General features: G+C 45.4%; 1 protein-coding gene across 1 annotated transcript in view; it reads right to left on the bottom strand.

Annotated features, from left to right (window-relative positions):
* The window catches only part of LOC144718843 (delta-type opioid receptor-like), a 29,447-nt gene extending 18,790 nt beyond the window's left edge, over nt 1–10,657 (bottom strand). The window contains exon 1 of the mRNA XM_078594411.1: nt 10,371–10,657. Within this exon, the coding sequence (XP_078450537.1) occupies nt 10,371–10,657 (287 nt within the window). The remainder of the gene's footprint in view (nt 1–10,370) is intronic.
* Nucleotides 10,658–13,582: the final 2,925 nt, after the last annotated feature.

Here is a 13,582-nt window from a genome sequence, read left to right as displayed (position 1 = left end):
GAGTGAAACTTTTAACAAATCACAGGGTGAGTTCTCTTTGATCTTGACACTGAATCGGTCACAGCAGGCTGCCTCCTTAGAGAACATTTTCCCTCCTTGTACCCAAATATGCCCTGCGTCATCATCATCACCACCACCACCGCAGAAGCTCATGCTTCATATGCTCAACTGCAGTGGTTAGTGATGGCACATAAGGGAGTCCTGAGTATGAGTCATTCTTTTTTTTTCCTTCAGCCCTTCAATTATTTAAACTCCCAGTGAGACGGTAAACATTTTACAATATCAGCCCTGCAATTGCCACTCGCACCACTGCTGGCAGAAGGGCCTCCACTGGAGAAAGTCCTAAAGAGTTGCTTTGGAGGGAGATGATGGGAGAAAGCGACAGGATATAAAGGTGAGAGAAATGTGGACACCCGATATGAGCGTACTGAAATGAGAGAAGAGAGCTGTAGACAAGAGATGAGAGATGAATGCATGGTTATGTTCACGGTAAGTTGTATGTTTATTAGGATCTGATTTCGAGCTCATATTTGGTGCATTCCGAAGGTTTCCATGAATCTGCAACACATTTTGTCCCTAGAGCCATTTGGGGCCCTCATCAAGTGCTTCGTTGGGTGTTGCCCAGCACGACTGTTTGCCACAATGAGTAACCAGCCCGATGAATTCATTGAAATGAAAAACACACACGAGCAACAACTCCTCATATGAACCCAAATCTGACGCAAACCTTTAGCATGAACTTGTGTAATGCTGGGGTGGAAAGGCACGTCACAGGTTAATGTTGATTAAACACGAGGGCAATATGTTAATTATCTCGCCTGGTATTCAGGAGGTCGTGGGTTCAATCCTAACCCTGGAGTTTGCACGTTCTCCCCGTGGTCGCGTGCATTTTCTCTGGGTCCTCCGGGTTTCTCCTCCACATTTAGAAACATGCGTTTAGGGTATTTGGTGCTATACATTTCCACATGATAAGCCACTTCGTTGAGCTATCATTTGTGGCCAGGTCGCTTGTGAAAAAGCGCCATATAGCTCAGTAGGCCTTCCCTGGTAAAATAAACAAGAGATTGGTTTATAGAAACAAGAGTTTATTTAATAATAAAAATAAACAATAGTTTACTTTAGTGTAAACGTAAAACAATATTAAACGCTAATCAAATACAACTTAATGACATGTTTTTTTTGCTTTTGTCGATCATGCATTCTAGCTCCCATATCCTAATTATGAATGATTTTCTGTTGATAAATATTGTACGACCCCATCACCTCCCCCCCACTTAAGAACAAATAACATCAGTGCACATGGCACAGCGAAGCAATTGAACCTACAATCGAACCTGTTCCCCAAGGTTCAGTCGTGACGTGTATGAACCATTCAACTTTCCGATTCTGTATAATTACCACGCACGCCCACAGAATGAACGTAACATTGGCTGCCAATTGAACGGGCGCGCATTACGATCCTAATTACTAGGATCGTTATCCATCATAGCGGCTACTTAATTGGAAAATTTCACATTCGTTAATTATGTCTAATGATATTATGTCTAAGCAGCCAGTTTGGCCCAAATGAGTCAATCGCTTCAATATAAAAGTGGTGTAATGCAGACATTGCAGAGCACCTTGGAGAGAAGGGGAGGGGAGGAGGGTGGGTGATGAGCTGTGTGCTATTCGTGAATTAACAGGAGGTAGGAGGGATCATTTAACCAGCAGAAAAAAAGGCAGCTGGGCAAGATGAGCGCGGAGCTGCTTATGGATGGCTTTTTCGATTTACATTGAGTTGTTTTTATCCAGTACAAAGCACAAAAATAGCATTTGGATTGCAAGCTAAGAACACCGTTTATGCATTGAATATTCACCCGTATATAGTCTAAATGTGTCCTCCATTATTAAATAATTCTAATTAGGCTGCAGGTTCAACTGCGAGGTTGATATGTTGGAAGCATATTAGGGTTTTTACACGTCGTTTTCCCATTTGAAACAAACGTAGTTTTCCCAATTGATTGCGCCTGCAAATTGTTGAAGCTATCATTCTATCACTTTTTCACTGCTGTGATGTTGTTTAAAGATAGGCTACGAATGAGGCACTGAACAGACTAAACCCACTTTATCATTTTTCATATTCTTAGGTTTTTTCGGTAAAGTCACGTAGGTAAAACATCAAAATTAATGAAAATAAAATATAATAAAAAACAAAAATCACGACGTTTCGGAGGCAACACAAGTCTCCGTCATCAGGTGGGACCGTCACAGCCGAATTAGCTGCATCAAGTGAGGCAATGATTCAAGAAGTAATCCCTTATAAGCAAGTTGAAGGGGGGAGGAGAGGGGGGGGAGCTCATCAGAATGTGGTAGCCAATGAATGGAACGCATCGGGAGGGAGGGGGGCGGGGCTCAAAGACAGCACGGAGCGCTAAGCACAACGCATCGGGAGGGGGAGGGGGAGCGGGGCCAAAAACAATTGGCGGCGGCTTGGACGCGGCTGCCGCTGCACACGCCAACACAATGGACAGAGAGGGGGGAGGGGAGGTCTGATACACATGATAGACAAAAGAACGAAAATGCCCATGTTTATACCAATGCTGGCTGAACAATGAAGAGAGCACTGCCAAAAAATAACTGGGGATGTTAACACTCGGTAACGTAAAGTAAAATAGTACCTGTCAGATAAGATGGTCCAAAAAGGTGTAATTAAGTCTTTTTTGCGTGGTTGATAACATCTTTCCAATGATTACTAAGTTTGTACCCATCATCACGATTGAAATTATGTCTGTGTTTGTATATTTGTATGGCTTCGTGTACAAACCTTTGATGGTAGCCGGGAGGTTTGCAGAGAACCTTGGTCTCGGAAAAGACCAAGGTCTTTGGATTTACCATACAGGACCCTCCATTGTGACCTCTACCTAAAATCCAATCAACACACATTGCTTGATGCAAGAAGACCTCTGTTCATCCATAAAATTTGTATTGGGAAATTTGAGCTATACTTGGATAATTCATGAACCCCATTATCAAACCCAAGAAACATACGACGTATCATTTAATAGCCTTTGTTACCTATCCCTAGAATAAGAATAGGAAAAGGTGACAAAGCCTTTGCCGTTGCAGCACCAACGTTTTGGAACAACCTTTATTCCTCCCTTAACATCCTAAACTTTTCTTCAAAAATATCCCGAAATAAAAGATTAGTGCTGGATGGAACCACATTTGCCAATGTGATTTGTAACGTTGATCCTTAACCGTGTACCGATAGTTTAATTTTAGTGTGGAATTGTATCGAGTGAATCTTAATTTAGGAGCTTTCGTGACTGCAGGAATTATTCTTTGGTTCTTTTCGGTTAAGTCACGTCTAAAAATAAAATAATAAATTAAAATAACATATTACGACGTTTCGATTGCAACACAAGCAATCATCATCAGGTATAAAAGAAATAGCAACAAAAAATCTAACTAGAAAACTATAGACAGACATACAAGCAGACAGACATCACAACGGCACACAGAGAGAGGACACACATCGGCACAAAGAGAGGGGTTGTCTCTATGACGGTCCCTTAAATATAGAGAGGGGGGGCGAGAATGGAGAGACGGAGGGGGCAGAGAGAATTAGCATATCAATGAGTGTACGCCAACGTACTGCTGCTGCTGCAAGTAAGATGACAATGTGGAACGCGCACGCAAAATTGAAAACTAGGAGACAGGCACACGAAAATTATCGAGTGACTGTGTTTTGTGGACTGTGTGATGTCTTGGTGTGGTCTGGGACTGTTTTTGTTTTTATTTTGTTGTTTTGCCCAAGCTTGCATTTAGTGTTGAAAAATCTGGAGGAATTTATGTACGTATGTCACTTGTACTTGCATATTTTATTTACTTTTTGTGACTTGCTTACCTTTTCTCAACTCTTGCATTCCTTTAGTTATTTTGTGTTTGCTGTCGCTTTCTGACCCACCCCTACTGGACATCTGTGGGGATTAAAAGCTTCACAGCTCATCGCATTCCTCCAGGATAAAGAAATATTGCGATTCTACACCGTGGTTGACACACGAGTAGGATGAGACTCCTACGATACACCCTTCATACTACCCAGTGTGTGCGCAGGTTTATTGACGACTCTCAAATTGCAATTCCGTCATTGCAGATTACATCTTTTAAGGACCCTATGAATTTACACAATGCATCTTCAGTCTAAGAACATACCACGAATCCCATATTAAGATGACAGGCACCAAGATGGCCATGTACACGGCGAGTTTTTTTTGTGTGTGCGCAAGTTACCCTGGCTGAACGAAATACTGGACAATGCTGATTTCAAGTTGCCCAGCCGATAATGACATATACTCGGGGAAGTCTGCGATGTGGGTGGTTAAATTACTCCAGAGGAGTTATAAACGTGCCTCCAATCTGGTTAGAAATTTCGGTCAGGAGCCCATGTCGGTGCATGAAAATGAAAGCTCCATCATTGTTGCGTCTTAATATTAATTTTAATGCTCTCCGTGTAGCGCCCGTGTCCTGCCGGAGTCTGCGACTGAAATTCTCTATTCCCATGGCAGATTCCAGTCCCATGCAACACACCCACCATTGCTGACTTCCCGTAAGGAGGCATTTATTGCATTTCCTCTGGAGGCATGATGGGGATGAGTAGACCGCCGACAAGGATTTTAATTCGTAAACCCACTTTCCCTTGGCTGTATCGTGGGCAGTGTTTGACCATACTTCACCACGCTGGTCTGTGCGGGTTGGTGACTTGCCATGAAGGATATGACTCACCACTGGTGTGGGCTAACCGCTGCACCACTGCTGATCAAAAACGATCATTTAGTATCAGGCTGGAGCAGGGTGGGGGTGAATAAAGCAGGGGGGGGTGACTAAAGACGGAGTGACAGTCAAAATAAGGGGAACACGCCGGAGAGTCGGTGGACCAAGGAGATAGAGCGATGATTTATCAATCAGCTCGTGTGCAAATGCTACTTTTATTTGGTACATCACATGAGCGCACTGTCAGATGCGCTTCTGCGGCCGTCTGGAACGCGCTTCCTTCCGATATTAGGAAGCCACTGGGAGCTATACACGTCTAAATTTAGATTAAAAACTAATTTCTTTAGAACTGATTTTTGTGTTTAGTTTGTTGTCCTTCCCCCGCAGCTGCGATTAGCACGGTTGGCTAAGTAGGATGCGAAATGCATACATGCAGATGGATTACGGCTTTGGAAAGCCTCTGTTCAACAGTGGATAGACCATGGCTGATGAAAGTGATGGTTCGGTGTCGTGTCGGCGTTGATGCGCAACGTGGGTGCAAAGGGGACGGCTGTTTCGTGGTGTGGGTTTTTTTTTATTAATTAAAAAGCAGCAGATTCAGCGCGGACCGCCAGGTGGCGCAGATTGCTCTATCTCAGCGACATATTCCACGCGTCATTACCTTCTTTCCTTCTCGTCCATTTCCCTCGGTAGTTTTACGAACATTGAACTCCTGATGACTCCATTTACAAGGAGCATCTGATCCATCCCGAGCGGAAGATCAATCCTCTCACTCCCCCATAGCCGGCGAGGTCTCGCCGCACACAGCACAGGCGCAATATGTACACGACACTACAACGTGGGAGTGGGAGTGCGAGTCAAAACAATGTATGATCATTTTTGCACCGTGAATATCTCCACCCCTCCCCCTCCCTACGGTCTCCCCAACCAGAGAGGACTTCATCCAGCACCCCTGTCTGCGCATATTGGGGGCACGGAGCTTGTCGTCAATCAGAGACGTTCCCGCTTGCCTTGCCCCGCGGGCTGAGTGTCGAAAATAGATCAGGAGCAAATCACAACCGGGCACATGAGCTCATTCAGGGGGGGGGGGGGGGGCAACCCACCCACGCTCAACCTGTTGCTGCTCACGGAATCCTCACGGTCGATGATGGAGACCGGGGGGGGGGATGGTATTTCTACCCACGAGTATGCCTGGCTGGGTGCAACGTGGAGGAAAAAACATTCCAAGCGGTTCACAGTCATTATATTTGCAATGATTGGAGCCGTGGCTCCAATGGTTTCGCACACTGCGTTATGAACTTGATCTATCAATGGATTGACTAGGTCTTTACAACTCTTTGCAACATCTGTTTCGGCGGTGGCAGTCAGCGGAAGGAGAGAGAGGATGGGCCCTCCGCGGAGATCGAGGGATGATGGTTCGATCGTCGCATCACAACGCACGTTTGTCTAGCAACGAAGAGACCACGGATGACGATGGTTACGTGTGATATGTCTCGTGTACCTCGCACGCGGACCATTTTGATGCCGCGTTGGTCGTGATGCACAAGAACAAATGACGAAACTCGAAACGTACGTCAATAACACTGCCTTTAAAAGGAACACATAATAATCAGTCGCAACGTTTTGTGCTAATACATCTTACCACTACAATGCCTTACAAAGGAAACGCATACTAATTCACTGATTACTAATCTATCATGTGATTATACTCTTAGGTTTTTTCGGTAAAGTCACGTAGGTAATGAAATAATGATAGAATAATAATGAATGAAAATAACTAAATTATTTACAATAACCCCCCCTCCCCTCTGATCTCTGCACCTGGTGGGTTCAGTGATGACGTCGTCCTGCTCTATCTAAGACCTGAAGCAGGTGGATGGCTTCACGATTTTGGCAAATCGCCTGATGATGCTGGATGTAATTACCAGCGAAACGTCGTAATACTCAAGTTGTAAATGTCGTGGATTTACTCTCCAACACACCGGTGGGCTGAAGTAGTAAACTAATTGGCGCGTTGTTTACGTGACAATCCTTACTGGCTGTGTCGGGTGGTGGAGGGTTACGACACATTGATACTTACGCGATCTAACCTAAAAACCTTTATTATGCATAATATTGATCGCGAAAGCCTACGTGTTAAACTGGGCTACGGCTCTTCTTTATAAAACATGTGCTATGGGCCATAGCGCACGTGCCCCAAAACGTCGCCTATTATTATAGACATTTATCATTTAAAGGCCATTATTGACGAACGTGAGAGGCCTTTCTTCACATTATATTCAGAGATTTATAGAAAACGATTTCGCCAGTGGGTGGCGCTACAGTAGTGCCGGGGTGCCGGACCATTCAACTCTGACACACATTTGTTGATTTGTGTAATTTCTCACCCGATATTTTGGAACGTAACACAACGTCTACCTCGCGCGCATGCTTTCGGTGCACGTACCTTCGTGTCAATGATGGCAATTAAATAATTCAAACCGATGATCGATTTTTTTTGATTAATGAGAATCGTAAGTGGGCTTGGGCGGGACACGTCGCTTGAAGGGAATGAACGATTGATGGTAGACGGTGAAGAATGACTGGAGTGGCAGCCCAGGAAAGGAACGCGTCTGCGAGGCCGTGCACCTAGGAGATGGAGCGATGGAATCAGGTAGTGTACAGGTGCTGTGTGGATTATTACTTCGCGGTACCGTGGAAGTTATTTCTGGGGTGGGCGGGAGAGGCCTTCATCCAGCAGTGCATTTATCGTGGCTGATGTCGATGATCTCGGGCACATGACGTGAGTAGATATAGATGTTCTTGGTTCTTTCGGTAAAGTCACGTAGAAGGGAAATAATAAAATAATAATAAAAACATTATAAAATACAATTCTCACGACGTTTCGGCCACAAAGCAAGCAGCCGTCCTCAGAAGTCTTCTCGACAGACCTGTTCTCCGCCTGAGGACGGCTACTTGCGTTGTGGCCGAAACGTCGGGAGAATTGTATTTTATTATGTTTTATTTTATTATTTTATTATTTCCCTTCTACGTGACTTTACCGAAAGAACCAAGAAGATGAATCCCTGCAGTCACGAAAGCTTTAAATCGAAATTTAGATATACATGATGAAAAATGAGAAGAGGCTGTTCCCCTTTTGGCAACAAAAGAGCTGGTGTTAAGATGTTCAAATGCCAAATAGATACCTATTGCAAGGCATCAATTCGGCATTAACCACACTTACTTGTGGCAAAAAATGCAAACAAACATGATCTGATAATATATGCATTGTCTTTGAAACCGATCGGCAGACTTGATCCCTTGCAATATCTTTTTATTTGGTGTTTGAACAACTTAACACCTGCTTTATTGCCGGAAAGGGTAAAGCCTATTCTTTTTTTTTCCCATCGTTTTGATTCTGGCAAAAAGGTCCCGTAAATATATGTATATAAACAATCTCACGCTTTTAACAAAAGCTCGTCACATTCGTCAATAACACTGCCTTAAAAGGAAACAAAAATATAATAGGCGACTTTTGGGCAATGGCCCCTTCTTCAGAGCAAAGCGGCCAGAAATGTTGAGTGGATAAGATCTGGACACGGCACAATACGGGTGGGTTCACCAACTCCTTGAGATCGATGAAAAATGTTTCGGATGAAAAGGTTTCGGGAGAGGCATGTTAAATCTCTCCAGGGTCTTCAATGAGGAAACGCATCTCTGGAAGTGCCCCAAGAGCATGTGTGGGCTATACGCGAGATCTTTGTAACAGTGGAGTGGTTATAATGATCAAACTGCGCTACGAACCTAGCCACCTGATTTCGATTCCCGGCCACGGATAACATCGGTGGGGAGCGATATCAGGAACGGCCCCTTGGACTCCCGTAATGCGACTCCGCCTTAAACGAGTACCTGGTGCAATGTGTAGTAAAACATAAATCCCCAATGGGGAGACAAAGCGGCCGGATGTTTTGCTGCAGATAATATTCCCTCGTGCGCCACGGCAGACTCTTAATAGGGGCTCACTGACAGCACTTGCCCCAGCGCTGGTGAAATGTATGATGGACAATGCTACACGGGAACGCACTCAGAAGTGCCTTTACCACGCTCCCATCGAATTGATATGGCGGTAACAGAGCACCCTCGCGATACAAATTGTCGTGACGGATTAGCTTCACAAACGTGCGCGTGTATGTCCAATGGGCCGTCGACACAAACGCCGGCAATAAGAGCAGCGAATGTGTCTTTTATGGTTTCATAAATGCGATCGTGTGTCCGATGCTGCTCGTCTTCTGTTGTGTATCGTCACGTAACATCATCACCACCACCACCATCACAATAGCCATCATCGGGGAGAGAAGATGAAATCGCGTTGGGTGGTGAGATTACACGAACGGTACAGCACCCGCGGTGCAGATCGGCAGTGCGTTTGTATCACGGTGCGGTCAAAATGTGCACACGCAAGCCGTACATGTATACACCAGCGTATACACCAGCGTGTTGCATTCCTTCACTCCGAACATGTGTTATGATAATTTATACAGCCTTTTGTGTAAAGCCACTGCTGTATAAAGGACTCAACCACGCCGAGTGGGTAAAGTTTTTTTTAATTAGTATTATACTTCACGTTTGGTTAGTCCGAGTTGATGTTCGGTGGGGGAGGGGGTACATGCATTTAAATTTACCAATATACACAAGTTAACACTATGCACAAGTTCACATTGGAAACAACAACAATAACAACAAAACACTCATCATCTGAAACGATAGCTCATACGGTTCGGTTCACTTGAATGTAGGCACACACATTGACATCCCAGCAATGTAAAAGACGCGCATTGTGTGCACACGCGCGCTTGTAGCGAGCGCCCTTGTTGCGCAATTTTATCGCTTCTTGGGAACCCGCTGCGTGTTACAAACTCCGCGTGGGCGAGCGCGAGATTGCTAACGTGTGCGCGTGTGCGTGTGCCATTGTGTGTGTGTGTGTCAGTGTGTGTGTGTGTCAGTGTGTGTGTGTGTCAGTGTGTGTGTGTGCGCGCGTGTGTGTGTGTGTGCGCGTGTGTGTGCCTGTGTGTGTGCCATTGTGTGTGTGTGTGCCAGTGTATGTGTGTGCCATTGTGTGTGTGTGCCAGTGTGTGTGTGTCATTGTGTGTGTGTGTCAGTGTGTGTGTGTGTGCCAGTGTGTGTGTGTGCCAGTGTATGTGTGTGTGCCAGCGTGTGTGTGTGCCTGTGTGTGTGTGCCATTGTGTGTGTGTGCCATTGTGTGTGTGTCAGTGTGTGTCAGTGTGTGTGTGCCAGTGTGTGTGTGTGCCAGTGTATGTGTGTCATAGTGTGTGTGTGCCAGTGTGTGTGCCATTGTGTGTGTGTGTGTGCCATTGTGTGTGTGTGCCATTGTGTGTGTGTCAGTGTGTGTGTGTGCCAGTGTGTGTGTGTCAATGTGTGTGTGTGCCAGTGTGTGTGTGTCAGTGTGTGTGTGTGCCAGTGTGTGTGTGTCAATGTGTGTGTGTGCCAGTGTGTGTGTGTGTGCCATTGTGTGTGTGTGTGTCATTGTGTGTGTGTGCCAGTGTGTGTGTGTGCCAGTGTGTGTGTGTGCCAGAGAGGGAATGCGACGGTGAGTGACAGTTGTGAGTATCAGCACCCACCTTACGATGACATACATGACGAGAACGTTGCCCACGAGGCCGACCACGCACACGAGCGAGTAGAGGATGGGAATGACGATGGCTATGGTGGACGGGGTTGCCGGGTTGTCGATCTCCGGGCCGTCGTCGTCGTTGTTGGCGTTGTGGCAATTCCACACCGGCGCGGCAGGCACGGGACTGCCGCTGCTGCCGTTGTGTGTGACCGGCGGCCAGTCCCAGGAGCAAGCCAGCAAGCTCTGGTTGGTGGTATCATTTTCCAAGTCTAATTTCGGGTTAAAACTATCCATGTTAGAGCCGAAATATGTTTTTTTAGCCTGATTTCCTAAAGATGCAACCAAACACCCCCCTCCCCCCCCCAAACTAATGCTCCGTCGTGATAATTACGCACACGTTGTGAGACCTAGAGTTTAAACATACACGTGGCATTTAAAATGTGGATATGTACAGAGCACGCACAGCAGCACTACGCTGTGTATGTAACGTGGACTTATACAGACTGCAGGATATGTGACAGAAAACCCGCCGCTAACCACCAAGTTCTACCGAGAGCACCCCCTCCTAACTTTTAAATGAACGGCCGCTGCAGTTAAACGCCGGGGTTGAGTGATGGCGGTAGAGGCTACAGGTTTCGGAGGCGCGCAGCACTTTCAGATGAAACCATTCGTGGGAAAAACAAAAGGACGATGACCACCACCAACCACCACCAACCACAACTGCCACGGCCAAGACTTTGCAGGTGTCACGCGCTTGGTCACTCGTGGTGGCAGTGTCTCCTGCTACCGTCTGGAAGCGCATAAATTGCAAAGGAAATGATAATGCGCTGTGACGTCGCGTTGATGCGTTTGGTAATGGGTGGGAAGTGTCTCTCGCTTTTCCCACCCCCTTTACATTTCACATCCCTCCAAGCGTCACATCTTGGGGTGTTCCCGTGAGCCCAACAACAACAACAATCAATCTCAATGACTTATGTGAACGTTCTCCTAAAATTCACATTGCAACGAATTACAGTGATCAACTGCCCTTAATTCATGAGAATCCCATCAATGATATTACCAAAAATGTATTTAGCTACACGCATGCATCTTACAATATACGACGGATTGCGTAATGTTTTTTTAAGTGAAATACAGTCTTAAAATTTAATTCCGAAATTTAAAGTACTCACTGAGAACCCATCGCGATGTTTTTTACTTTTCCATTGCTCACAAAAAAATAGAAATGATCGCAAGGGGTCCTCCTCCTCCCACACGACCAGCCGAAGAGACGCAGCATTTCGCTACTCCAGGCGCATCGGTGAAGCCTGCTCATTGCGCTGCAACAGGATCAAAATGAGTCCGCGACAAAATGATCGATACATTATGTTAATGCTTTAGGCCCATATACGGAGTAATTGGGCGTAGCTTTGCCCATATAAGGCATACTGGAAGGGGAATCGACGTATTTTTAACGTTCCAATGCTCGATGAAACGAGAATCGACCGATTTTTAACGAGACGAAGCTTGATCCATGCTTCATTCAAAGCGCCCTTATTAGGCTGTGCCTTGTTGACGCTGATTGGCTTCCTTCTGTATTAACAACATTTATCATTCAATCTGTTGCAGATTAAGTTTATCCTGTCACAGCGCGTCTTGCCGTCCGCTGTCCAGTGTATATACAATCGCCGTAATAGTAGCCGACACTGTTGTTTTAATAGCTGATGTGTTTTCAATATTTCGGCAGAAAATAAATCAGGCGTGCACAGTTGTGGTGTTTATTTGCACGTGGTGCAGTATTGCATTGCGGAGTGGCACCACGACCTGTGCATATATAATTTTAGTTAAAGAAAAAAAAGCAATTTTGTCAGGGTCAGTCATGTATTAAGTGGACTCTGGTGGAACCACGAGGGGGAGGAGAGGGTGGACGGGGGATTGGCAAAGAGGTAATTCCCCCCCCCCCACCACTAAAAAAAAATCCCGTGAACGGGGATGTATTAAACGATTTACTCAACGGTAAAATAACAAAAAAAGTGTCTTATTAACACCGAGACAGAGGAGCATGGATTGGAGAACATACACAAAGTTCGATACATCATATTGACTAATCTAGAGTTGAAGCTTTCGTGACTGCAGAAATGACTACACTCATTGGTTCTTTCGGTAAAGTCACGTATGTAGAAATAAAATACAATTTTAATAAATCACAAATAAAATTAAATCACGATTGTAAGCAAAGTATATGGGCCTGGGATGAACACGTGTCGCTTGAACGGGTGGTCGAGACTCATGACGGATTTGCATTCAAGGGAATTCAGCGCATATTATCCCCCCCCCCCCATGGAGATGGAGTGGTAACATTGGATCGTTTGCAAGGAGTGAGGTGAATTGTTACAGCGCAGAAAGGTGAGAGCTCGCTAAAGCTTGATAAACTTTTGACTTAAAACGTTCGTGACTGCAGGAATTCATATTCTTGGGTTCTTTCGATAAAGTCACGTAGATCGAAAATTAATAATGAACCATTCATGTAGACTGTAGCCTGGTTCTTAATCAGAGTGAGTGTACTGGCAGTCTATAATGTAGACTGTAGCCTGGTTTTTAGGCTTGGTGAACTTAATAATAAGGCTACAGTCTACATTATAGACTTTTATTTTATTTAATATTTTTTTTATCATTTTTCTTTTTAATTCACTTTATTTTTATTTTTCTATCTACGTGACTTTACCGAAAGAACCAAAGAACTTGAGAAACTTGTCCAACGGTGGATTGTTGATGGATTATGCTTAACACGGCGCTTCTCATATTAAATGTTACACATCGCCTAACGTTACAAACCGCGTGACATCAAGCAGACATCCCATCGAGTGTCCTCATCCAGCCCAACCGCCTCGTTCCCGATCCCACGAACCACAGCGTCCACCCCCCTACCTCGCTTAACGCGCTCACGCGTGTCCCTTAGTACGTATGCAGCGAGACCCCTTCGTCGCTACGCCCTCCGTTGTAACTAAGGTTCTTAAGCGGCCTCAGTCAGCGCCTGGTACATTAAGCCTCGTTGGGGCGCAGCCCTGCAGGTGCTTGCTCATGCCACACTGCTGGCAGAAGGGCCTTCCATTTGAGAGAGCTCTGGAAAGGTCGGTCATCCCTCTTTACACGGCAACTGGAGATGCGAAATTTCACGACAACATAAATTATTGATCACGCCCGGTGCTGCACTTTTCAGGATTTCGCCATTTTCAACGT

This window comes from Lampetra planeri, chromosome 5 (assembly GCF_965212315.1).
Source record: "Lampetra planeri chromosome 5, kcLamPlan1.2.h2, whole genome shotgun sequence".
NCBI classification, from domain to species: Eukaryota; Metazoa; Chordata; class Hyperoartia; order Petromyzontiformes; family Petromyzontidae; genus Lampetra; species Lampetra planeri.
Note: the sequence above shows the minus strand (reverse complement) of the source record. Positions and strands in the feature narration are given on the sequence as shown.